Genomic DNA, 25,038 nt, shown 5'->3' with positions numbered 1-25,038 from the left:
GGGAAAGCGTTCGATACTGTTATGTTTTTGACTCTTCTTTCCGTGGCTTGAACGAGTTTCTATTACACACGCTTTGTGTGCATGTTGGACGAATGCGTATATGCATGTGCGGAGTCTGCGAACGGGGTTGTGTCACCCACTATAGTGCGACACAGCAAAGGAACTTCTTTGCGTAGCAGCCAAGAAATGTTCGATGCAATCAACCCAATGACCCTTCGCCAAAAAGGGGAAAATACCTTGAATCGACACCGACGAGTTCGACGAGGGACGGAGGTCGGTCAAGTCTTTTGGGGCAGCTGTCTCTCAACTCGAGAATGATAAACAACGCCCGGCCGTGAGGTCGACTCGCGGTTTTTGAGTTCCGAAAACTGTGACATTCTGTTAATATCTCCTCTTTTTCTTCGAGTTCTTCATCGTTGTCGAGTTTTTTGTCTCCTAATTCGTAAACCTCCCAGGTGGGGAAACTCCGCTTGTCGAAACTCCCTGTCTATTTGTCGTGTTAGTTCCTCTCCGCCCTCCGTCCTCGTCCCGTTTCTGGTGTCTTTCTGCTGCTTTTCTTCTTCGTTTCCTCGCTTCTTCTCTTGCCTTATTCGTCAGGTGCCGTTACTTCCTCCTTGCCCTGTTCTCTCCTCCCTCCGATCCCCGTCTCCGCGTCTGCTCTCTGAGGCGTCGCACCCGGTCTTCTCTTCAGATCTGGGATGTTCGGCAACACGGCAACCACGTCTTCCGCCGCCTCGGGGGGCGGGGGCGGCGGCCTCTTCGGTTCAACTTCCAGTCCCTTTGCTTCTTCTTCGTCATCTCTGTTTGGGGGGTCCTCTGGAACCTCGAAGCCCGGGGGGCTCTTCGGCGCAGCCCCAGCAGGTTCGGGGACAGCGACACCGAGCCTCTTTGGAGGCACGACGGGGGGAGCTTCGCTCTTTGGGGCTGCCTCGACTTCGATTGTTTCTTCGGGCCAGACCCTGTCGTCACCGAGCACCGGCAGTGGACTCTTCGGCTCAGCCTCCGCAGCGAAACCGTCGCTATTTGGAAGCACCGTGCCTGCCTCTACAGCAAGTGCACAGGCAGCTTCCACTGGAACCGCGTCAGGCTCGGGAAGCGCCCTCTTTGGGGCTTTGGCAAAGCCTGCTGGGGCCGACGCCACTGGAGCCCCCGCTGGCGGGCTGTTTGGGTCTTCGACTGGAGCCCAAGGCACCGGGGGCGCCGCGGCAGCCACCACCGCACCCGCCGCAGGGACAGGCCTCTTCGGGGCGACGTCGAGTGCCTCGCAGCCGTCGACCGCGGGGACAGGCCTGTTTGGGGCGACGTCGAGTGCCTCGCAGCCGTCGACCGCGGGGACAGGTCTGTTTGGGGCGGCGTCGAGCTCCTCGCAGCCGTCGACCGCGGGGACAGGTCTGTTTGGGGCGGCGTCGAGCTCCTCGCAGCCGTCGACCGCGGGGACAGGTCTGTTTGGGGCGGCGTCGAGCTCCTCGCAGCCGTCGACCGCGGGGACAGGTCTGTTTGGGGCGGCGTCGAGTGCCTCGCAGCCGTCGACCGCGGGGACAGGCCTGTTTGGGGCGGCGTCGAGTGCCTCGCAGCCGTCGACCGCGGGGACAGGCCTGTTTGGGGCGGCGTCGAGTGCCTCGCAGCCGTCGACCGCGGGGACAGGCCTGTTTGGGGCGGCGTCGAGTGCCTCGCAGCCGTCGACCGCGGGGACAGGTCTCTTCGGGGCGGTGGCAGGCTCCTCGCAGCCGTCGACCGCGGGGACAGGCCTCTTTGGGGCGAAGCCTGCAGCTGATGGGGCTGGAGCGCATACGGCAGAGAAGCAGGCGACCGCAAAGGGCACAGAAGCACCGGCGGCGTCTGCAGCCCCTGCTGAAGGGACAAAGGCGACTGGGGGCGCGACTGGGCTCCTGGGTTCCTCGTCGCTGTTCGGTGACACAAAGGCCGCCAGTGCGGCCTCAAGCACTGGGGCGACGACTTCGCTTTTCGGGGCTGCTGCAGCGCCAGCCGCCGGTGGTGCGACAGGCACAAAGCCGGCAGGAGACAGTGCCTCTTCTTCCTCGGTCTCTGCGCCTTTTGGAGCGGGGCTCGGCGCGTCTTCGACTGCGAATTCGGGGAGCTCTGGAAACGCAGCGGCTGGAGGTCTTTTCGGGGCGGCGGCCGCGGGCTCGGCGAAGGCACCTGAAAAGCTCCAGGGGGCCTCGGGACCCGCTGGAGCCACAGCGAGCGGTGCCACCACCGCGGAGACTTTGCCGCCGCCTCAGCAAGTCGCGCTGGAGACACTGCAGCACGAGCGGGTGGAAGAAGTTCTGGCCAAGTGGGAGAAGAGACTGCAGCGCCGCGTGCGGCGGTTCAACGAGGTTGCCGAGGAAGTGGGGAGTGTAGAGAAGGCGATGATTGAAGAGAGCAAGAAACTCCATGCTTTGCGGGAAGAACAGATCAAGATTGAGAAGCGCCAGACCTACATCTGCGACTTCATCGATGGGCTTGAGCGCCAGCAAAGGGATCTTTTGACGTTGCTGGCCTCCGTGGAAGCTTCGGTTCTTCGGCAGATTCCCCAAGACAATGGCGACCCGACCGGGGCTGCAGGAGGGGACGCTCTAGCGCAGCGTGTGCAGAGAGAATGGGAAGCGGAGAGCGGGTTTCACTCTTCTTCTGAAGAAGAGCTCTTGTCTAGAAGGTTGCGAAACATCGACGAGCAACTAAACGACGTAGGCCTCGCTCTTTCTGAAGCAACCGAGAGATTCCAGCCGGGCCCTCTGGGTACTGTCGCGCAGGTGCTGGGCATTCACCAGGCTGCGCTCCAGGCTTCGTGGCGCCAAGCCAGTGAGCTGCAGCAGCGAATGGACGCTCTTCAGCGGCTTACATCGGATGCGAAACATGGTGAATGAGAAAGGTTCAGCAAAGCTAGCGTCACAGGAGGTCGACGGATGTGGGGGGACATGGCGAGCAAAGTGACTGGGATCTTCTCTCTGTGCGCGCGTCGTATCTTTTGTATTCCTTGTCGTCGTGGGTCTTTGACCCGCTTCGTTTCGCGCTCGTTTTGTGTCTTTCTCCCATCGGGCGTTCAGTACGTTTTCCGTCTTGATGGCTTGCGGGCAGAGGGAGAACAAGCAGTTTGTTGCCGTAGAGATGTGTGTGTGAGCGGCAATCGCTTTCCCTTTTGCAGAGTCGAAGAGAGCAGAAATGCAGAGAAGATGCGAGGGAAGGGATACATGCAAGTATACCTGAGAGAAGACAAGAGTAATCTGGGACTCTTCCGGGTTACTGGTTTCAAGGGAGATGAGGACGACGGCGTCCACCATTCTTCTGGCGCTTCCTTGTTTCGCCAAGCGTCCAGCTACCACGTAAAAGACCGGTCAAACTAAATATGCAGTTGACTGTCAACGACTCAAGTTCCTAAGCGTTTCTAATGTCGGCAGGCTCCGTGTCTCTACACGAGGAAACCCAGGCTGAATAGGCGTCTGTTTGTCACACGTTGTGCCGGCGCATTTGCGACATATCGTATTACTAATACAGCTGTACGGGAATCTAGACGCAATGCTGGTTCTCGCTGCATTCGCCTTGCACCGACCTGAGCATTCTATACGTATACAGAACACTGCGTGGATTCCAGCCGAACAACGATCCCCCTGGTTCACATTCAGTCTACCGATGCACCTGTCTTTGTTGGCTGGTCACTCTGTGCCTACGTCATATATGTGCTGCGGGCGGATGTCCTATCGAAGCCTTAGACAGAAGCACTTGATAGAACGTCAGATACTTCCGAGAGCCTCTACACACTGTGGCTTCAGGGACGTGGAGTCGCGTGATGCATGCTCTGAATACGTTATTTTCTTTTGAAAAAGACGGTTCAGTACAGTGCGCTACAGAATCACGTCGGTACGTCTGCATTGCAAGGCGTACCTCAGCTACTCCATTGGCACGATTCGAGATGATGCTAGGATGCGGAACGCTCTTTGTGACCTCTGTACCATGTGGAGACTCTCGCCACCCCAGCTGTTACGCGCTTGAAGGGTCGGCGACCTCGTATCTCTTTCACGCATCTCCACAAGATTCGTCAGGGCCACCATGCGTGGCGCTTAAAGTGAAGACCCGACCTGCCGGAGTACGCGTTTCGCTGGCTCTACCACGGGTCCGGCGCGACCCGACGCCTCCAAGGTGATCGCACAGCGACAGGATGCGCCGAGGCCTAATCAGGTTCTCGTGTGGTTAACTGGGGTGTTCTCCGACCTGGTATTCCAACCTTTGCTTGACTGCCAGGCAGTTGTGCACTTTTGTCGGGGTCATTTAGTTCGAGGTGGGTCCACTAGTCTTTGATTTCACCCGGTGACGGGGCACTGTGGGACAGTGTGATACCGAAGTGCCAAACTCCCCGTCAGACTGCCATTAAAACGTTCCGGTTTTGCCCAATGTGGCACCACTGGAGAGTCGCGATTTGCGGAATCCGACTGAAACACGTGGCGAAACCCCCTGTTCCAAACTGCAGCAGAAACCAACGCCACTCACTGCCCAGCGCGCTCGGGTAGCCAGATTCACAACCGGATAAAGCGAGAGGCCAGTAGCGTCCAGTTCGGAGCTTTATCACTGATAGCGATGGTAGACGGCACGCACATTCGATCTGGTTTTCTATCTCGGAGGCGCTGCCAGAACACAGCTATCGCTGTAGTTTCCGAATCAATGGCCACCCTGACACGCATAGACCGCCACCAAAGATTCACCATCTCGAACACTGAGTGCTGCGCTTCAGCGACACTCGTCGCGGGGTGGCGTGTGAGTGTCCAGCGACTTCCAGTCGCAACTCATACAGCTAATGGACACCGGGTTGCGGTTCGCCCGAAAGAGCATCAGTGTAGCTCTATACGTGTTCTCAGAGTGCACTGGAGTTCTCTTGTGCAACCGGCATCACATGCCGGGTTTCGTGAGAATCCGGTTTGTCCCGAGACTCTACGGTAGTTCAGACGATGTCTACGGCTTCACCACTGATGATATTCTAGGTGGTGTTTAGCGGTTTTGTCCATGAAGAGTGATCGGACCGACTGTGTATCGATTTCAGCTGAAGAAACTAAGCATCGCAAACACGGCGCTGTGTGTGAGGGGAATTCGCATATCATACGCGTTCCGAATGACGCGCGCATGCAATTGGTTTTTGGACGTATGGCGGACGACCCGGTGCGCAAAAAATCAATCAGAGGGACAGAGTGGACGAGACCTAATTACGAACTGGTAGATCACCTCGTGGAGTGACCTAACCGCAAACTCCTTCCTGGCGTGGGTGAGATAAAACGGGCCAAGTAGGTACGTGCCAGTCTAAACAGGAAGCTTCTTTAGACGACTCTACATATCAGAAATTGAGGAGTGACTGCATGGCTGGAGACTAGATAGACAGTGGAAAATACGGATACAGGTGTAGGCAGATGGATACACAAGTGAAGTAAAGAGGTGAGTTAAAGATATCTATGAATAGGTAGAGAGATATTTATTGAGGCTAATGCGGACATACGCAGATGGCGTTACTGAGATAGCGTTTGGTGTCGGAGTGAACCCGATTGGTAGGCTTGGCTGCAGCCACCAGGACAAAGGATGGTAAATGCTGAGGCTGCATAGAAAGGTAGTCAGAAAGCCAATGCCCATCTGCAGTTGCGTCCCCATCCAGACGCAGGTCGGGGCCTTTGATTCGAAGCACTCGCTACGTGCAAAGCGTGGACATGGATGGACCCTGCCGAGGCCACCCCCAAGTCAGTCTTCAACATGATGACAGAGTGCATTTTCGTTGCCCACAAGGGGATGTGACAGCCTATCAGAAAACTGTGAGCGACGAACCACTGGACCGAGCTCTAAGGAAATATTGAGCACCGTTGCTCGATGAGGTGCCGTTCCACTCGTGATTGATGCATACGGCTACCTTGTTTCGTATCTGTGCACGTCCCTACATATCCCCGTCAGTCCCTGTCAATACACCTGTGAGGGAGAAACGAGAGCGTATTACAGAAGTCGGCAGCAGAACTAGGGAATTCGCAGAGAGTCTTGACCCCAGTGTTGGTGATTTAAAGTGAGAGGGGAAAGGACAAAAGCACGCTTCGCTCTTGCTGCACCCAAACGAGATTAAACGAAAAACAGGTTTGAGGAAAAGTGGTAGTACAGGGGACCGACGCGGGGACACTGGTACCTCCTCTTGCATATCGGTAAAACGAAACACAACCCCCCGTTCCCCTGTGCCCATCCGACACAACTTCTTAAGTTTCACTACACTTCGCTTCTTCTAAATCGTTCTTTCTCTTTTCCTGACCTCCACCACACCAGCAACACGGTGTGTGTGCACCAGATGCATATATATATATATATATATATATATATATATGCACACATATAGGTATATATACATATTTCTAAGCGTGACATTACGCACATGCCTAGATGACTATTAGCTCCCTGAAAACTGTTTGCAGTCAGTGTGTGAAACTATGATTCACCTTCTCGCAAGAATGAGGAAAGCCCGCAAATAACGGTCCAAATTCGTCACTGTGATTCTAGATCTGTGAAATACCCTTGTACTGGGCCGCTCCGTAAGGAACACAGGCTTCATTGGACGGTCTGGCCCATAATTGTGATCTTTTGACGTTTAGCTTCGATTCTCCACGTGTATTTGATGTAAAAATTTGTCCTCCCCTTTGGCACCTTCCACGCTGAGCAGTTTTGGAGGCTCGGCACTTCCCACTTGGAACCATTCTACGCCATCCTGTGCAACCTTCCGTTGCTTCACTTTCGCCTTCATGTCACTCGGTATCAGGAGCCCTGGCTCAAAATTGAACTGCACCTTGTATTTACCGCTAGGCTCCTCGCTGTCGGGGTCCATGTTTTCGGGAGCGTCAAGTGAGTGGCGTTTTCCCCCATGATGGGTCTTACTTCGCTTCTCAGAACCATCTGAATCTTCCTCTTCCCTCGGTTTGCCTGCTGGTTCGTGTTTTTCGCTGGCGTGTTCCTCTGTATCGTGCTTATCGCTGGTGTTTGCCTCATGTCCACCAGACAAGTGATGCCCGCCTCCATCATCTGACCCCCCATCTGCTTTTGATTCTTCTTTGCTCGAACCATTTCCACCTTCTGCCGAATCTTCATCTGCCTTTTCCGAGCGCTCACCTTCTTTCGCTGAACTCGCTCGTTCTGCCTCGTCATCTTCAGAGTCCTCTGAACCATCCTCGTCCTCATCTTTCTTCGTTGTCTGCTTTGCGCTCAGCTCCAGAAAAGACGAATAGTAGGCTGCATCGTTGAGGCTTCTGGAGAACTTCTCGACCACGCCCATTTTCTGTCTACCGCGTACACCCTCCGTCCCTCCCCGCTTTATGCCCATTTCGCTGTGCTTCAACGCATCGAGAGAGTCAGACTTTATCGGTTCCATCAGCAGATTTCCCACAGGGACGCGCCGAAAGGACATAGTACATTCTGCTGGCAGAAGGGGAGATCTGTGCCAGTCGAGACAGAGTAGAAAGACAGCAGAAACGCCGACAAATGAGAAACTTGCTTTCCTCCACTCAAAAGCAAATCGATGTCGCATCGCCTTGGTCGACCGCGACTCTCTTTGTGGAAACACGCAAAAAGACTCGAAAGTCTGTCGTCCCATGCGGGACGAAGAAACCTGGTTACGAGCGCTACCCATTGAGCCGAGACGTTCCTTCTGTTCCGTCAGTACATCATGCCCCCACCGTCTCTTGATGCGCCTCCCGTTTCACAGAAAAAGAGACAGTCGGTGGCCAAACGGGACATCCAAGGCATTAAGGGAAAGTGCGTTTCTACAATTTCAACAAAATGGATTCGGAAGTTATACTCCCCGCTTGCGTCCCATGAGGGTGGTGAACCTTAATCTATGCACATCAATTCGTCTCGCGATTCCCTGTTTCGCGGAAACCGTACACGAAAAGACACTATACAACGGAAGGAGGAGAGGCGGAGCCTCGTTCTGAACGTTTTGGGGATGCAAGAAAAAAACGCTCGTGCCAGGCTGCAATTAGCCCCCGTGAGTTTGTCCTGACACGGAAGCAGCTGTCACAGATTCGCGGTTAAAACCGGGTGACCACGAGGCGGGCGAGAGATTAGAACCGATTCGTCCAAGCGTGAAGAACAACGCCAAAGAAGCCCTGTTATCTTTCAACACTTGTTTCAGAAGACACACTATGCTTCTTATTTCGCCCCCAAATTTACTTGAAGAGGAGTTGGAAAGCATTGGCAGATGCACAACGCGTGCAGCATCAAGTGGCTAGCCATTCATTCCAGCCACCAAAATTTGGTGGTGGCATATTTTGAAAGCGACGCTGTAGAGGCGAGGGAGTTCCTCGGTAGCATTATTCATGAAAACGAGGCCTGTAGACTCCTTGCATCTCCGGACAGTCAAGCACAATTGCCAAGTCACGATTTGGAGTTCACAACATTCGCTTATGAATCCATCTAGAGCACCATAAGCATCAGTCAGTATGTGTTTGGGAATAGGTTTTAGGGTCGACGTCTGTTGCCCGACAGTGGCTGAATGAATACAGCGAATGCTCTTGTGTTTTTTCGGTCCGCCGCACAACTTCACGCTCATGTATGTAAGCCGACAGTTTTCGTTGTTGAGACAGACAGTGTTCACTTTGCTTTTGCAGTTTATGATGCGTCGTCTCCACTGCCCAGCCTGTATTCTCTCGACCATGCACACGAGGACTCTCAATCCAATTTCATAATCTTTGCGCGCACAACTTCTGCCCTCATTAAAAAATCCACTCCATACCCTTACTTGCCTGTCTTCCACTGCGTATCCGATATTCTCGAACACCGTGATCGACAAACGGAGAGTTTTATTTTGGTGAACGCGACGCGCCCAATGGTGACTCTGCTCACACTATCTGAACACTTCTAAGAGATTGTGTATCATCTCTTTGGATAGCCATCTTCTTTAGCAGGTGTGCTGGATATTTTCGTCGGGAGTTGTCTCGTGCACTGAACAGCACCAGAGAGCGGTGTTTGGCGGACAGGAAGGACGTCGCGCGTCAGCATCGGCATCCACGTTTCACCCTTTTGTGCCGCTTGTTCCCAATTCCTTTCGATCAACCACTCCTCATACCTGTTTATACGAGTTGGAGCACTGGTATAGATCCTGACGTCCTTGGCTGGCAGAATTACGTTCGACTGGGTTTTTCGTGACGATCGTAAGGACTAAGGATGCTCAGACACGGCTTCATAGGGCACTTGCATTGAAAACAGATGGCCTACACTATGTGGCAGGAGTCCCGAAGGATCTGAATTTGTAACGTTTGTGTCCGCCTGGGCCTTTTAGTAAAGCAAAGGTTTAGAGGGTGTATAGATGGGCTGTGTTGATTTAAATTCAATTTTCGAGGTCAACGGCTTCGGTTTCGCGCTTTCGTGTTGTAGACAGTGAAGTGCGGACAAGGGGAACGTAATAGTCTCGTACAAGCCTCTCACTGGAGGGCGCGTGTCTTTCAATGGTTCGACGTTTCTTCGTTCTAGCCATCCATCGTCAACGAATGGCGAAATGTACACGCCGCAAAAAGACACAGCTACGGCGGTGTGCAGAGCAATCGACGCGGAAGGACGTCAATAGTTGCCCAGATTGTTTTTTCAGACTTAAGAGCGTATTCCACTGTCGAGCGTGTTTTTAGAGGCGTGGTGCAAGGGTTCGCAACAAACAGTTGCATACCACATTGAGAAGCGAAGAGCAACCGCCAAGAGAATGAAAACAGACAAAGAGTGAGTTGCTCTCATGTAAAACGAAATTTCACTTGTGGCCTGCAGCCCAAACAAACAACTGCGGACCCACACTCCAGAGTTCCCATTTTGAGGATCCCCTCGGCACCTGCGTGGCTTTCCTCACACACTGGACCGGTACATTTCTCTGTGCTCAGGCGTGGCGAAGCAATTGCATTGTTCGAAAACGAATTCATTGACACCGAAACTGACGGCTTGCACGATGGCACACAGACAATGTGTTTCCAAAAACAGAACTCTACGACTCGATAACTGGGAGACACGCTGTTTTTTGGTATCACATCAAACTCCACAATGGTTCTTTTCTCTCGACAGCTGTCCGCTCCGCACACTTGCGGCGACGCTGTCTCTGTATTCCGTCTCTCCGTCTTTGCCTTGGACTGAAAAAGAAAGACCATCTAGAGTTAAATATGTGCAGGTATGTCTATCTACGCCTTTTGCACCTCGGTTGAAGGCCACAAAGAAGGATTCTCGACCTCCGCCTACGCAACCAGTTTGCCGTGTTCATCACCGTCCTTTTCCTCTTCTTTCTCTCGCACATCCTCTCTCCCCGACTCGTTTTCGTCGCCCTCATGTCGCAGCTCTTGCTCCTCGCCGCCCCGGTCGCTTTCGCCGGAGCCCAATCCTGCGCCTGTGCCAGAGTCTCCTGTGAGGTGCGTCGGAGCCAGGCCCCGGGTCGAGCTTCTGCCCCGGCCGCCACGAGGCCTTCCCCGCTTTCGCCCCGTACATCGCCTCGACTTATGGCTGCCGCCCCGACCGTCGGCGTTCCTCGCGGTGTCGAAAGCCATGCCGTCTGTCCTCCCCTCGCGCCGCTCCTCGCCTTCTTCGTTCTCCCAACACACGCTTCGGCCTTCTTCGCCTTCGTCTCCGGGGAAAACCAAAGCGTCTCCGTTCTTCTCCCGGCTCCGAGACAGATGTGACGCATGCCCGCGCCCGGGCCGCCCTCCCGCACTCAACCGCGTCGGCGGACGCCCGATCCGGTGACTTGTAGGCCGAAATTGCCGATAGCGCATGCACTCTTTTTGTCCCTGAAAAAGAAAAAAACGGAGGCGATGCAGCAGTGAGGGGAGAAAAATGGGGAAAAACGCCGGGGGATACACTGGGTGTCTCGGTTCAAAGACCACTAGGAAGCTGAAGGCCGCAGGGACGTTAGGATGGTGGAGGAGCATTAATGAGGAGAAACTGGGTTTCCTGTTTCTGTTCTCGAAAACAAGAAAATCGAAATCTGCCCTTCCTCTGTCGTTTTCGGTGACGACATAAAAAACAGTTATGCGCCAAACCCATGAAAGACATGTGCTGCTTTTAACAGCGCTCGGCAGTTCTTCTGCTTCGCTGTTGTCACTTGCTCTTTTTCAAGAGACATTCGCAACACAGCTAGAGCAATTCACAACATGACACATTTACGAATTACCACGCGTTTCTTCCTTCCCTCACCGTCTTCGCTGTCTCCTCGAGTTCAATGGCCATGACGATCTCCTTGCAGCGGTCCTCCACTTGCTTCATGCTCCTCGACGCAACGTGGAAGAAGCCACGACTGTCAAACCAGTAATACTTGAGCTGAAGGAACGCACGCACCGGCAAAAACACACAAATGGCCTCCAGGAGAACAAGAAATCCATCCGCGAAAAGCCACATGCCCACTCACGTACCTAGAGGCGCTCTCCTTTATATACACATACGTACATATATGTATATATATATATATATATATAGGTAGGTAGACCGTTACGGGATCCACTATGCAGAAAAAAAGGCCATACGTATCATATGGAGCCCACCCCGGAAAAAGAACGTCCTTGTGCTCCCGCATGCAAACTCAACGCGCCCCGTTCCGAAACGTCGAGGCTGCACATGTGTGTCTGTGCGTGAACAGGTCGTTCTCCTCCGGTGTACCGGTAAACGACGGATGCCCACGCAGACCTGCATGGACGGTGCATCTCTGCATATGCGACTTTTCGTTTTCTCGCATACCAGCGCGTGGATGGCGGCATAGGCAGTGACGCCCTGCTCGTAGAGACCCCAGAGCAGCATGGAATCTTCTTGGGGAGTGAAGTGTGTGCTGGGGGCGAGGCGTTTAGGCAGGCGAAGCTCGTCAGGACGCTCAATCGGACGCGACGCCCCGTTGCCTGCTGTTTCTTCTCGAAGTTGTTCCTCGACCTACACGACAGCGAGGCAAACAGCAGGGAGTTCCCTTGCAGGTCTCCAGCCACTCTGGTTCAGTAGAAACTGAAAGAGACGAGTCTTTCACGAATCTTCCACTCCAACAAAGAAAACCGGTGCAGAAGAAACGCGCCTCCAGAGTCGATTGCGCCACAGCGCCTATAAACCTACACCTTGCTTCCGTTCTTCTCTGTGGCTTCACCCCGGCCCACGCTACCCACCAAGCGCACCATGCGCCTATATAATCCACGTATGAATCAGTAGCTAGCCATGATGAATATCTATATCTATATCTATATATATATATATATAAACTTAGTGTGAAGTGTAGATGGGGTTGAAAAAAAGATGTACCATGGCTTGAACGGCGCGCCTTTGAGAGTCCAGAGCTCCACGAATATCTGCCGCCTTCTCCACACGCTGCATAATCCGGTCGCCCTATATAGACGGAAACACAGAGACAACTGACGGAGAAATCTGCAAAAACGAATTACGGGAGTCGCGTTGTCACCTGCCGAATCCCCCCCCCCTGCGCTCGGTGAGAAGAGCCTAACAGGACCTCTTTCCGATGTCAATGACAGAAAACCTGTATGCGTTTTCTGTGACAGTCGACAGAAAACCTGTGACCCAGAGCGCGTTCACGACACTCCCAACCTCGAATGCCAGACATGCATACGCGTCTGATCGCCACACGATCTTATGTCCTCCACAGTACACACATACATGTAAGTCCACTCGCGTTTACGCGTGCAAGTATATTTACACACATACCCATATATATCCAACGCAAGTCTAACTCTCAGCTTATCTCTACACTTCCATCCTGATATATGCATGTCTGCAGACACATCGGAATGTACTTGGAAAGGGATAAAGCGCATCTATGCCTCTGAGCTTGACTGCTGAGCTGACAGCAGCTGCACCGCCACCAGGCCGACCTCTCATGCCATACAATTTTTTTTAACGTACCCCTTCGACTTCCGAGTATCTTTTGCAGAAGACCTCCGTGTAGCGCTCCAGATCCTCCAAGCTTTTCGTGGTGCCGCGGAAGTGAGCGCACCAGGCTTCCGCGAGCCGGTCGCGCCCGTAGTGAATTAGGCCGCTGCGAAGAGCGCAGACGCAAGCGCATGCGCAGTGTGTGTGAGAAAGTCGGAGTCGCAGCCACTACCGAGACCTTTCACACGTAGAAAACACACGAGAAGAGCCGAAAGAAAAAAGGAAAAACGGACAACTGCGTGGAGAGGTACGACAGTTCTGAGAGAGGAGACCCGCTCGCGTACCTCACAAACTTTGAGAATTCCGTGCGATTCCAGTGGCCGAAACCCTCAGCCAAAAGCCGCTCCTGAAAAAGGCCGCAACAGGGCACATCCTTACGCCGAGCCAATTGCAGAATTTCATTCTTTTTCAATCAGAGAGAGAGAATACCACGCAGTCTCCTTGTTGACGTCTGCGTACGCGACAAAACGGACGCTCCTTTCCCCTGATAGATCCAAGTATTGGGTTTGGGGACGTGGAATCAGCTATGGTTACACATACATGCATATACATACATGCATACATACACATACATGCATCTTTGTGTATTTGTATATGTGCAAATGGACATGGATAGATACGGCCATGCACATGCAAAGACACACCTGCTTCTCTTGCCAGCGAGACACAGGTCCCATGCGACTTGGCTGCGTCTGACGAGAGCAAAAAGAGGATCCTGTCTTCGCACTCTTCGCAACCGAAACGTCATCCTTTTCACTGCGTTACTTTGATCTCTCCGCTTCCTGTCCCTTCTCTCCCTGACTGCAGCTGCTGTGTTACCTTCTCTTTGCGCATTTCCTCGGTGAATTCCTCGGGTCGTTCAGGGTCGTTTTCGTCGTCGAGATCTTCTTCTTTCAGGAGTGCGAGAAGCGCCTCGTCTTCTTCGTCTTCGTCAACGCCTCTTTCTTCTTCTTTCACATTCTTTCTCGGACGTCCTGCCTTCTTCTTCGTCACGGCTCCCTCCTCGCCTGCAGCAGGAGACCCGGAGGAGGCAGGGGGAGACGGCTTCTCACTCTCATCTTCCTCTCCTCCCTGAGCGTCGTCCTCGGCCTCGGGTGCCAGTGCTTCGCTCTCTTCGTGACTCTCCTTCAGCTCTTCCTTCGTCGCGTCTTTGCTTTCTTCTTCTTTGCCTTCTGCTTCTTTGCCTTCTGCTTCTTTGGCCTCTTCTTCCGTAGCCATTTCTTCTCGCTCGCGCTCGATGCCCTGCCTCTCCGGCTCCGCCTCGCTAGTCGGGACGGCGAAACGCCGCGCAGCCTCAACGGCGACCAGTACGCCCAAGGCCTCTGCACGGCCACCCTGAGCGAGAAAAGAACGACGGGGGGCAAGCTGAAACTCCCACGCTCGGACCGGTCAGAAAAACAGCGGGACATCGCGCAACAAACACTAAAAAGGAACTCGGGCAAAAAACCACAAAACACACACATACACCCTACGCATACAGTGGATACTCAACTCACACTCAAAAATTTGCATGTGAATAGAACCCTCTGTGCGTACTGATACACGGAAACAAGGGTGTATTTTATATAAATATATATATATATATATATCCCGATATAAATATATATATATATATATATATCCCGATATAAATATATATATATATATATCCCGACACAATGGAACGTACCCACAAGAAAATACAGTCGCTGTACACATGTATGGAAGCAAACAGGCGGATAATGAAATGTGTGTTGAGGTTTGCATTTGTGCGCATTTGGACAGGGTCTGAATCGAACCGAGAAAGCCTTCGTCATTTCTGAAACTCGAACGACTGAAGACTGAGTGAGACCTTTGGCTCACAACCGTGATTCGTGGCTGCGAAACGAACGTCTCCTTCTCGTCTCTTCTTCCGCCACACGAGCCCAAAGAAAAAGGAGACAGACCTGGGTTGTCTGTGTCGCGTCACAAAAAAAAGTCCTAGGCACCATCTGAGGTGCCATCCTTCTCTCTATTCGGCTGAGGGTATTCCACGCACAAAAGCGAGGCGTTTCTTCTTACAACTAAATCCTCAGCAAGCTGCTGTAGGGCGGCAGCGAAAGAAGGAGCAGAAGTCGAGAACAAGTATTCATGTTCTCCCTCTTGACAGCGAAGGTGGCGGCAAATCTTCTCCACGGTTCCAGAAGGCGGCAACGCTTCCATTTCGACGTCTTCCGGGTGTCTCGGCTCGAAGGTGCTCAGAGACAGACCCGCTGCCGACGCAAAGCTGATCGAGAAAACACAGGAAGAAACGAAAGGCCATACTGCGGCAAACATCCGCATCCGGACAGAAAGAGGCATCCGCGTGCATGTAACGAAACGAGACCGTGAGACAGTCCTCTGTGCAGGTGTGCGGAGGAAGACATACATGCATACACACATACATACACACATACATACATACACACATACATACATGCATACACACATGCATGCATATAAAAAGAGAAGCATGTCACGTTGCACAAACATAGGCGCATGTCTCCGTAAGCATGTATTTGACTGTGTGTGTATGGCACTGAAAGAATTGGATTACGCTTTCCAAGTAGTCGTGATCGACGGGCATAGACTTCGACGTCTCTCTGCCCCTTTAAAGGAGCTCCATTGTGCGATGTCTGATTTGGCGGAACCGCTTCGGGCAATTACCTCTCGAGGAGTCTCTCGACTTGTTCGGCCTGGTGAACGGAGAGGTGACGGAGACCTTGCGTCCAGGACGCGTCGCCTCCCTCTACTTGTGTTTCATTTTCTCTGCATGCACGAAGCAGGTCAGCGACTGTCGGCTTCTGGAAGACTGGCGTCTCAGGCTTGTCGCCTGCGGACGTTTTCTGCTTTTTCGCAGGAGGCTCCTCCGCGTCTTGGCCCTTCTCGGTCTCGACCTCCTTCTTCACTCCCTCTGCCAATGCCAAGGCGCTGTCTCTCTCTCTCTTCAAAGTCTCCAGCAGCTTCCTTCTTCGGTTGTCCAGGTAGGCCTGCCAGTTGCGCTGGATCGCATCCAAACTGCGCGAACGCGGAGACACAAAATCCATTGTACCTCTAAGAACCACGCACATTCAACTCCACTACAATCCCTATATGCCCATAAAAACATATAGGAACCTATACATATACATATATACATATATATAAATATATACCGTTATATATATATATATATATATGTATGTATGCATTGCAGAGGTATCGACTTGAACAGGTATCTCCAAGTATGTTAGAATTATTTGACTATGTCAATACATGCAGCCTTTGCACCTGCGCAGAAGAGGAGAACCAATGCATCTGGCAACGTAGCGAGACGAACGTCGATCTCAGTCAGTCTATATCTGGAGACATCTGTTTAAATCCAAATACACACTGATGTCTTTATATCCTGAGACACCTTGGAAACGCGTAGCATGTCTCGGGGACAGTCGGACACGAAAAAAACGCATGCAAAGCGGTGCATGCAAAGCAGTGCATGCTTGAGCGCGCAGAGCGCCGCTTACGCATCAAGTTGATCTGCATTGAAGAACTGGAAGTCGTAGCCGCCGTTAATTTCCGCTCTCCAGCCTGTAAGGGTCTTTCTCGACAGTTTTCGTTCCTTCTTCACCATCGCCATGGCAGCGGCACCTCCGTCACCGCGCCTTGAAAAAAAAAATCGCAAACGAAATTCCAGCGGACAGCAAACACAACCCTTTCGCGACGCTTCTATCCAAAAGAAGCGTTAATAATCTCCCCGCAGTCGTCTACGTGTAGATAGAGATCATAGATCTACGTATACATGAACACGCCTACATAAATATATATACATATATATACATATATACATATATATATACATATATACATATATATATATACATATATATATATATACATATATACATATATACATATATACATATATATATATATATATGGTTATAGATCTGTGGGTGCATCTGTATAGACGTGTACGTCTATACCAATATACCTCTGTGGCCACATTCACATATAGATATGTGCAGACGAGTCTACGCGCGATAATAGTGGGTTTCTGCTGAGTATCTCCACAGAGAATTTGCTTAGCTCACCACTTGGTCTTTCGGTCGCCGAGCTCGAAGAACGTTGCAGGACGGTTGAGTTTAACCGCCTTCTTCCTCCCAGGTTTTCGCGGCTGGTTACGCATCTCGTCGTCTTCTTCGCCGTACATGTGCAGGCCTCCGTCCAGACTCATGTTGCTCAAGTCGAAAGTTCTTTCCAAACTGAAACGCGCCACCCATCACGCCGCAAACAAACACGCACACACATGCACTAATATATACATGCATATATATATATATGTATAGGTACACAGGGGGTAGAGATCAAGGGATACACAGAATGGGGAGGTCTTCGAAAAAAGATAAATGAAACGCACCACTTCGGAGCCGCATACAGAATTACATTTCGTTCGATGTTTTAAGAGGGAACAGGAGATGCATGGTCGAAAGAAAAAGAGAAAGCGACTGTTTAGGCTCAAACCCCCCTCGCGCTATAAGCGAATGCAACGACAGGGGGGATACGCTTCTCGTGAGAAAGTGCAGATGCGCTTCGTATTATTTCGGAACGGTTAGGCAACTGGTTCTACACAAACATACGTACGCGCATTTACGCATGCATAGAAACAATGAGGATGCATACAAATGCATAAAAAAAACATGGAGATCCTCAAAGGCCTGCACCTGCGTCACCATGCACACAGGCTTCCAGACGATCTCGATCCCGCTGCAACTACTCAGGAACATAAAGTGACAAATGCAAATGGCTACACAGATACACACAGAGAGAGAAATATACATGTCTACGAATATGCATGCGTAGCTTAGAACGAATCTGGGCGATAGGCCCCAGTGTCCGTCTCAACGGAGCATGGTGAATACACACCGACGAAGAACGTTCTTCCTACCTGGTCAGCTGGGCCTGAATCTCCGCAGTTCTCTGCTCGGCGTCCGCAAGAATGACGTCGATGTCTGCCTCCGTGATTGAACTCTCGTCCTGGCCAGGTCAGGCACACTCAGAAAAAAATCATTTCATCACCCGTCCCACCACAATCCGCACTCATGCACCCCACGTGCAGACACCCATGTTCCATATACATATACATATATATATATATATATATATATATGCAAGAATCGACAGCTACGTCTACGCGTATTCGTGTATATCTACATGAACAGGTATAAATACTTAGACACGAGTGCAGCCGCCTCTGAAACCCAGTATTCCAGTGGCCCGACGATCTACAGACGACCTTCGGACGAAACGATCAGATCAAATGAAAAGGTCCAGATACGAACACGGCGGCAAATGCATACACACGTTGCTATGTTTACATGGTTACATCTATAAACATATTTGTATGTGCATGTATATATACGTAACCGTACGTGTGTAGGTAGCATCTACATGCAGACACTACTGTGAATGTAGGTCTATCCAGAGACGCGTACATGAGTAGTTCACAGATAGTTATGAACAAGGATTCGTTACCTGTGTGCGGTAGACTTCCTGAGCACCGAACTGGAGAATGGCATGCAGCTCGTTGGTGGAGGGTCCTTTTTGCGCTTGGTTGGATTGGCTGAGGCGTCCTTTTTGAATCACAAGAGAGTCCAATTTGAGTTTCTTCGCTGCTCTCTCCACGATCTTCGCCTCCACGGTGTCGCCAGTGACAAAGCGATAAACCACGACCTAGCGCAGTGCAGGAAGAAAACGGTTTTCACAAGGTGAAGTTCCCGGCTCCATTCGACACTCCGAGAACGTTCTCTGTCGAGTCGCTGAGAAAAGCGAACTCACCGACCGACCGGCAACATTTACTTGCATAAAAAGGACTTCCTGGACATGAACTGCACTTCCAGCAGTCCCAACGAGACAGTGAGTCGTATTCACTCGAATCCCTCGAGGCCCAAGGAAGGCACAGAGAAACTCGACTTCCCCTGCACTGCCCCGAAGTGTGGGGTGCACTCTGAAGACTCTCGAACGACGCATCGACTTCCACGAAAAAGAACGGTCAAGCCGTCTCAGAGTGATGAAGAGAATCATACAGTGAGGAGACTGTCTCCACATTCGCTCAGCATGCAGCCAACCAGAGCGACAGAATCAGTGAGAGGGAGAGAATCAGCGCACAGAGATACCCCCCGAGACGAAGAGGTTCGGTGCGACACAGAGACACAGCCCCAGGCCAAAGCCTCGCGGCGTGTATCGCCATCGTTCGAATGGGAGGTCTGTTGAGTTCTGCGTCTGGAACAAACACAACAGAAGCTACATGTTGTTCTACGCGAAACCTCGAGGAGGATAAATGCACCTGACAGTTCGCAGAACGCGAATGCGACAAAATGCCAAAGGCAGAGCAAACCAGCAGAGGGCCTTCCCAGTTCTCACGCGTTTCTTTTGCCCGATCCGATGTGCTCGGTCCATGGCTTGAAGATCCATTTGGGGGTTGAAGTCACTGTCGAAGAGAATGACGATGTCCGCTGTCGCCAGGTTGATTCCGAGGCCGCCTGACGAACGAAAAACGGGGACGACGCAAGTCTCAAACCAAGCGAAAAGCAAACACTACAACGGCACATGACATTCAAAGCCTCAAACTCCACCATCACAGCCTCGTCGTCACGGACTACTTCACATCTACAGTCGCGACTTGTCCAATCTTGCCCAAGCACACACACATACATACATTTATAAATAATGCGCATCGACATGCACCTGTCTATTTACGCAAAAATCCACACACCTACATAAATAGTTATCGAGATCTATCTGCACATGCCTGCCTATGAAAAACATATATATACATATATATATATATACATATATATATATATGTATATATATATATATATGTATATATGTATATATATATATATGTATATATGTATATATATATATATATATGTGTTTATGTATGCATGAGAAGGTGTTTTCGCGGAGAAGAAAAAGAGGAAGAACCGTGGTCCCCTGTTGGTGGAGCCTTCGGACGTTCAAGCAGAACTCACACGGTTCGCGTTGCCATTCCCCCGACGGAGAACGAAGAGAAGGACATGTCCACTCGTTGCCAAAGAGGAAAGGAAACTAGAAGTTTCTTCTACAGCACACACAAAGAAGGCGTTTCTCCGGGAGTTTCCCTTGTGGCTCACCAGCGCGAGTGGACAGCAGAAAAAGGAATTTTTTTGAGCCTTCTGCGTTGAATTCATCGATTCTCTCTTGTCGCTCTGTGCCCGGCGTCCCCCCATCAATGCGGCAGTAGTCGAAGCCGCGCCACCTGTCGAACAACGAGACAGAAGGATGATTAAAACAAGTTCCGATTGTCTGCGTCATCAGACTGGACAAGAGAAATCTGCGCCAGTCTTCTTCTTTCTCTCTCTCTCTCCCTGGCTCTCGAACGTCTCGCGATCGTCTTCTTCCGACGTCTGCCTTCTGTTGCTAGTCGCCTCTCCTTCTCCCTCTTCTTTCCTCTTGTTCTCTCGCTTTCTTCGTTCTCACCTTCCTCTCCTTCCTCGTTCTCCCTTTCTAACCGTAGGTCCACCCTCTTCAAGCCACAGCGACCCTGCCCTTCACACCGGACTGGAGGCGCGGCGCGGCTGTCGCCTTTGACCTGCCTCATACAGACAGGCCTTTTTCTCTCCCTAACGCCTTCAGTGTGACACTACGGCCCCTACCTGCAGTAGTCGTCGACGATGTCGAGAAGCCTGGTCATTTGCGAGAAGAGAAGAACACGACTTCCTTCGGCTTTTAGTCGGGGAAGAAGTTTGTCGAGCAACGCCATTTTCCCCGCCGCCTCCACCATATGTTCCCCCTCGACGTACGGCGGGCCAGGCTCCACGCCGTCGAACAAGTACGGGTGGTTGCAGCACTTTCGCAGCTGCATGAGGATGTTCAGCATCTGCGTTTTGCTTCCCGACATCGCATTCAGTACTTCCACGTTCTTCGACAGGATGTCTGCGTACAGCTTCTTCTGCAGCTTTGACATGCCTGACAAGAGAGACGAAAAACGAGCAACAAGGAACAGGCGAAACGAAATCCAGAGTCTCCACTCTCGCGAGACAGAGAAAAAACGACTACGTTGCCGGCGAACAAAGTCCCAGACAGAAGGCGAAACGTCCATACAGGTTGAGAGGCCAACATCAAAAGAAACCGAGGCGCATGCGCAAGGAGACCGCCAGCGGCCTCCCTGAAGGCATGCAAATACATCCCGACAGACTTGTAACTTGTAGGGGTCCGTACACACACACATACACACACATGTGCTTTGTTTTACAAGTATTTGCAGACAAGTGCATCCAGCGGGGAAGAGACAGAGAGAGAGGAAACGAACGGAAATGTGAAGGAAAGGGAAGTACTGATCTTCCGGTCGAGACGCCGGCGAGGCAGGTTTTGTTAACGCGTTAAATGCAAACGTCGAAACTAAGAGCTCCTACATTCCTGGGTTCCAGACACGAGGTTCGATGCGCTGGTACAGCAAACGAGACCTCATCAGAATGAAGAACCGAATCTTTGCAAAAACACAACAAAGGTTTTGGTCTCTCTGATCCACGCTCCTCTCACCGACAAAGATGTAGATTTCTCTTTTTGGAGGAAGGTCTCTGGCAACGTCGGACTTTAGACGTCGCAGCATGAACGGTCTGAGAATCCGGTGCAGCGTCGTGATGACCTGGTGCTGCTGTTGCTCTGTGTTGAGCCTCGAGAAGTCGAAGAGAGCCGCAAAGTCGAGCGTGACGTCGAACAGCTGCGGCATGATGAAGTTCAGAAGCGCCCAGAGCTCCCGGAGATTGTTCTGGAGAGGCGTCCCGGTAATCAGGAGACGGCGTCGAGGTCGGAAGCGCCTCACGACTTCCGACAGTACGCTCTTTTCGTTCTTGATTCGATGAGCTTCGTCCATGATCAAGTAGTTCCACTGAAACCTGCAGTGAACGAACGACATGTATTCAACGCGTCCATATCAGACTGTGAAAGGCGAGGCGCGTGCGTCTGACTAGGAAGGCTTCTCGATTGCGCGTCAAATCGCGGAAGCGAACGGGGAGGCTGGGAACGTCGAGCAGACGTTTTCCTTTGTCGTTTTTTGAAAAAAGCAGTGAGAGAGACACAGAAACTGACGCAGACTCGATAATTCGAGCGGGATTCTCCGCTGCTCGCATGCGACGCCTTCGTTGGGTCTCGGTGCCGAACAGAGTCGTGGACCCTCGACCCTCTGGGCGCCGAACTCAGCGGTGCCTTCGTCGGTCGACGTCTGCGAACCGCGTTGCACTCACCTCGACGCGAGACGGTGGTAATCTTTGATGACCATTTCGTAAGTCGTTATGCAAATATCAAAGAGACCAGGGTCGAGGACCGATTCGTACAGCTCCTGCCGCTCCTCCTTCGTCCCGTGCAGGCGCGCCGGCCGGAACCGCGGGCACCTGAGACATGCACAACGCGTGAGGAAGTTGCGACATCCAAAGTTCCCCTGCTCGCCAAGCCAATTCGCCAAACGCTACTCACACACCTGACCCCACACACACGACAGCTTTCCAAACATATATATATCTATATATATATATATATATATATACATATATGTATACATATATATATCTATACATATATGTATACATATATATATGTATACATATATGTATACATATATATATCTATACATATATGTATACATATATATATCTATACATATATGTATACATATATATATCTATACATATATGTATACATATATATATCTATACATATGTGTATACATATATATATATATATATATATACATCTATGCATACATGCACATTTGTTGACAGAAAGAGCGAGAATGAGGAAGAGGAGAGCACAGAGAAGAGACGCTTCTGTGGGACAGACCAGAACGACGGGGGAGACAGAAGAACCAACTGGGGAGAAAAGCTGCTCTCGCTAGGGAATGCCGAAGAGACAAGCATAATGAAAGAATCAAAGCGTCGAGTCTAGGAGGCGCCAGACCGGGAACCTCTGTTAGGTTTGTGGTGTCCAGCACACACATGACCCACAACTGCACAAATACGAGAACAGCTCGCATCTCAGGTAGTGATCCTAGACTAATAAGGAACGACACAAAAGCTAATAAATCTGCGTGGATCTGGAAACACCATCCCACATGCAGGTACATGGATTAAAACGTATACATATACATATATATATATATATGTATATACATGTTCTGGAAAAGAACATTCATGTAGGGAGATACAGAGATCAAGGTAGATTGGTGAGTAGATCTTCGTATGAAGAAATATACAGAGATGACTCGGTGGTCGAATGTAGCATTCGAGAGCAGGATTCATACCATTTTTTGACTTCGTTGAACCAGTTGTCGAGAGTGGATCTCGGGCAGATGACGAGGTGCGGTCCAGGGATGTTCTTTTCGAACTGGAGGAAGGCGAGAATGCTGATCGTTTGGAGCGTTTTTCCGAGGCCCATTTCGTCTGCGAGGATGCCGTTGATGTCCAGGCAGTGCAGCTGGTACAGCCAGTTCAGACCTTCAATCTGGTAGTGTTTCATTTTCCCCTCGATGCACGACGGCTGCTCTGTTATTCGAACAAAGACATCACCCTGTCGCGACGCGTCTCCTTCTGCACCCTCTCCCGAGTCCTCCTCCAGGCGACGCAGCAGAATGTCGTCTTCCTCGGCTTCACTCAACATGCGGCGCTCACGCCCCTGGGAAAGCAAAGCGCCGGATTCAGACACTCATTGCAGTACGCGGTTGCTCAAATGGATCCTAACATAAAAATATAAATATATATATATATATATTCGTATTTACAAATGAATTTATCTATATCTATAATTATGTATATGCGTGTGCATGGGAACACAACTCGCACCGCCCCACTTCGGCGAGGACAGCTGAATGCAACGCTCCTCTCTGCGTTCACATTGAAGTAACTCCAATTGAGTGAAAAGCGACATTAAATAAGGACCTGGAATAGAACCTGTACCTATATACACATAGATACAAACATGTACAAATATATATACATATCTCTCTCTCTCTATATATATATATATAGATATATGTATGCAGTGCATAGATGTGTACAAGCCTAAAGAAGCGCGAAGCGAAGAGAGCAGAGTGCAAGAAGGAAAAGACGAGAAACTCAGGAAATAGTCCTCCGCGTCTTCGCAACGGCCTCCCTAAAAGGGAGACACGACGCGCAAGACAACGCGAGAGTGCAGTCACATACACGAAGGTCCGGACCTGCGCGGAAGAAAGAGGCAAGACGACACAGAAAGGAGGAGTGACTCGAATGGGATGGCTTGAAGAAGAAAGGACTTGCTTTTTTACAGCCTTTTCATGACCTACTCGAGAGCCGGGGCCTTTCTTCGGAGGCGCGGCGGCATTGCCTCCTCCATGGATTCTGGATGAGAACGTATCGGCTTGTCGCAGCAGTTCCCTCAGTTTCGCCTCGAGTTCTGCATTTGCGAGGCCGTATTCTCCGGAGTGTCTTTCCGCCTGCGTGAAGGTGTGCGTCTCGTCTTCACCTTCGCGCAGACCTTCTTCTTCTTCGTCTTCCTTCTCCTCTTCTTCGTCCTCCTCTTCTTCCTCGGCCTCGGGAGTCTCTTGCCCGTCCCCCGTCGGCTTGTTCCCGGGAGACAGGTCGTCCACGTTGATTCGCCTGTCTGAAGAAAGTTCGCTCTCGACACTGCCTGGCTTGTTCGCCGCCACACTCACGTCGACCGACGCCGCGCTCTTCTCCTTCTCCCCCTCAGGAGGAGAGGAAGACTCAGTTGCGGTATTCATGAGGAGAGCTGCGAAAAAAGACGAGGTCGGGGGTGCAAAAGTCCAGAAAACGTCGCGGAGACGAAAAGACTTGCGGCGGCTAGAATGGCGCCTGAAGTGATGACGGCTGTCGGAAGAGAAAACAGCAGAGTGCGAGACGAGCAGCGAGTTTCGGACCGCAAGGAAAGGGAGATACACGAGAAAGGAGCCGCTGGAGAATAGCAGCGTTAAAAAAGTCCAGAAAAAAAGAACGCTCCCTTCGGCTGGACGACCTCCGGAAGAGAAGATCCCAACCAGCAGGGGGACGCGACCCCTCTGGGAGCGCGGAGACGGACGGGGGCGCGAGAGTCTCTCAGGCGAATTTTGGTTTTCCCCTTTGAGAAAAGAAAGAAAAAACGGCG

General features: G+C 51.3%; 3 protein-coding genes across 3 annotated transcripts; 1 reads left to right on the top strand and 2 right to left on the bottom strand.

Moving 5' to 3' along the window:
- Window positions 1–698: 698 nt before the first annotated feature.
- TGME49_273850 (hypothetical protein) lies at window positions 699–3,069 on the top strand (the record flags this gene model as incomplete). Its single annotated transcript, XM_002365945.1, has 1 exon — window positions 699–3,069. The coding sequence occupies one exon, from the start codon at window positions 699–701 to the stop codon at window positions 2,868–2,870; it is 2,172 nt and encodes a 723-aa protein (XP_002365986.1). The 3' UTR covers window positions 2,871–3,069.
- Window positions 3,070–6,345: 3,276 nt separating this feature from the next.
- TGME49_273860 (hypothetical protein) lies at window positions 6,346–8,198 on the bottom strand. Its single transcript, XM_002365946.1, has one exon. The coding sequence runs from the start codon at window positions 7,631–7,633 to the stop codon at window positions 6,602–6,604; it is 1,032 nt and encodes a 343-aa protein (XP_002365987.1). The 5' UTR covers window positions 7,634–8,198; the 3' UTR covers window positions 6,346–6,601.
- A 1,406-nt stretch (window positions 8,199–9,604) lies between these two features.
- On the bottom strand, window positions 9,605–24,658 carry TGME49_273870 (SWI2/SNF2 ISWI-like (AT hook); the record flags this gene model as incomplete). Its single annotated transcript, XM_002365947.1, has 20 exons — window positions 9,605–10,760; window positions 11,167–11,289; window positions 11,704–11,889; window positions 12,247–12,330; window positions 12,862–12,994; window positions 13,173–13,234; window positions 13,708–14,223; window positions 14,929–15,133; window positions 15,553–15,903; window positions 16,389–16,526; window positions 16,956–17,126; window positions 17,810–17,898; window positions 18,397–18,594; window positions 19,285–19,403; window positions 20,040–20,164; window positions 20,562–20,874; window positions 21,448–21,803; window positions 22,152–22,298; window positions 23,204–23,574; window positions 24,221–24,658. The coding sequence occupies 20 exons, from the start codon at window positions 24,656–24,658 to the stop codon at window positions 10,215–10,217; spliced, it is 4,671 nt and encodes a 1,556-aa protein (XP_002365988.1). The 3' UTR covers window positions 9,605–10,214.
- Window positions 24,659–25,038: the final 380 nt, after the last annotated feature.

This window comes from Toxoplasma gondii, chromosome VIII (genome assembly GCF_000006565.2).
Source record: "Toxoplasma gondii ME49 chromosome VIII, whole genome shotgun sequence".
NCBI lineage: Eukaryota > Apicomplexa > Conoidasida > Eucoccidiorida > Sarcocystidae > Toxoplasma > Toxoplasma gondii.
This window is presented reverse-complemented; position numbering and strand designations above follow the sequence as displayed.

Excerpts from the sequence above, each read along its gene's own strand:
- TGME49_273860 (XM_002365946.1), bottom strand. The coding sequence starts at position 7,633 with ATGGGTAGCGCTCGTAACCAGGTTTCTTCGTCCCGCATGGGACGACAG.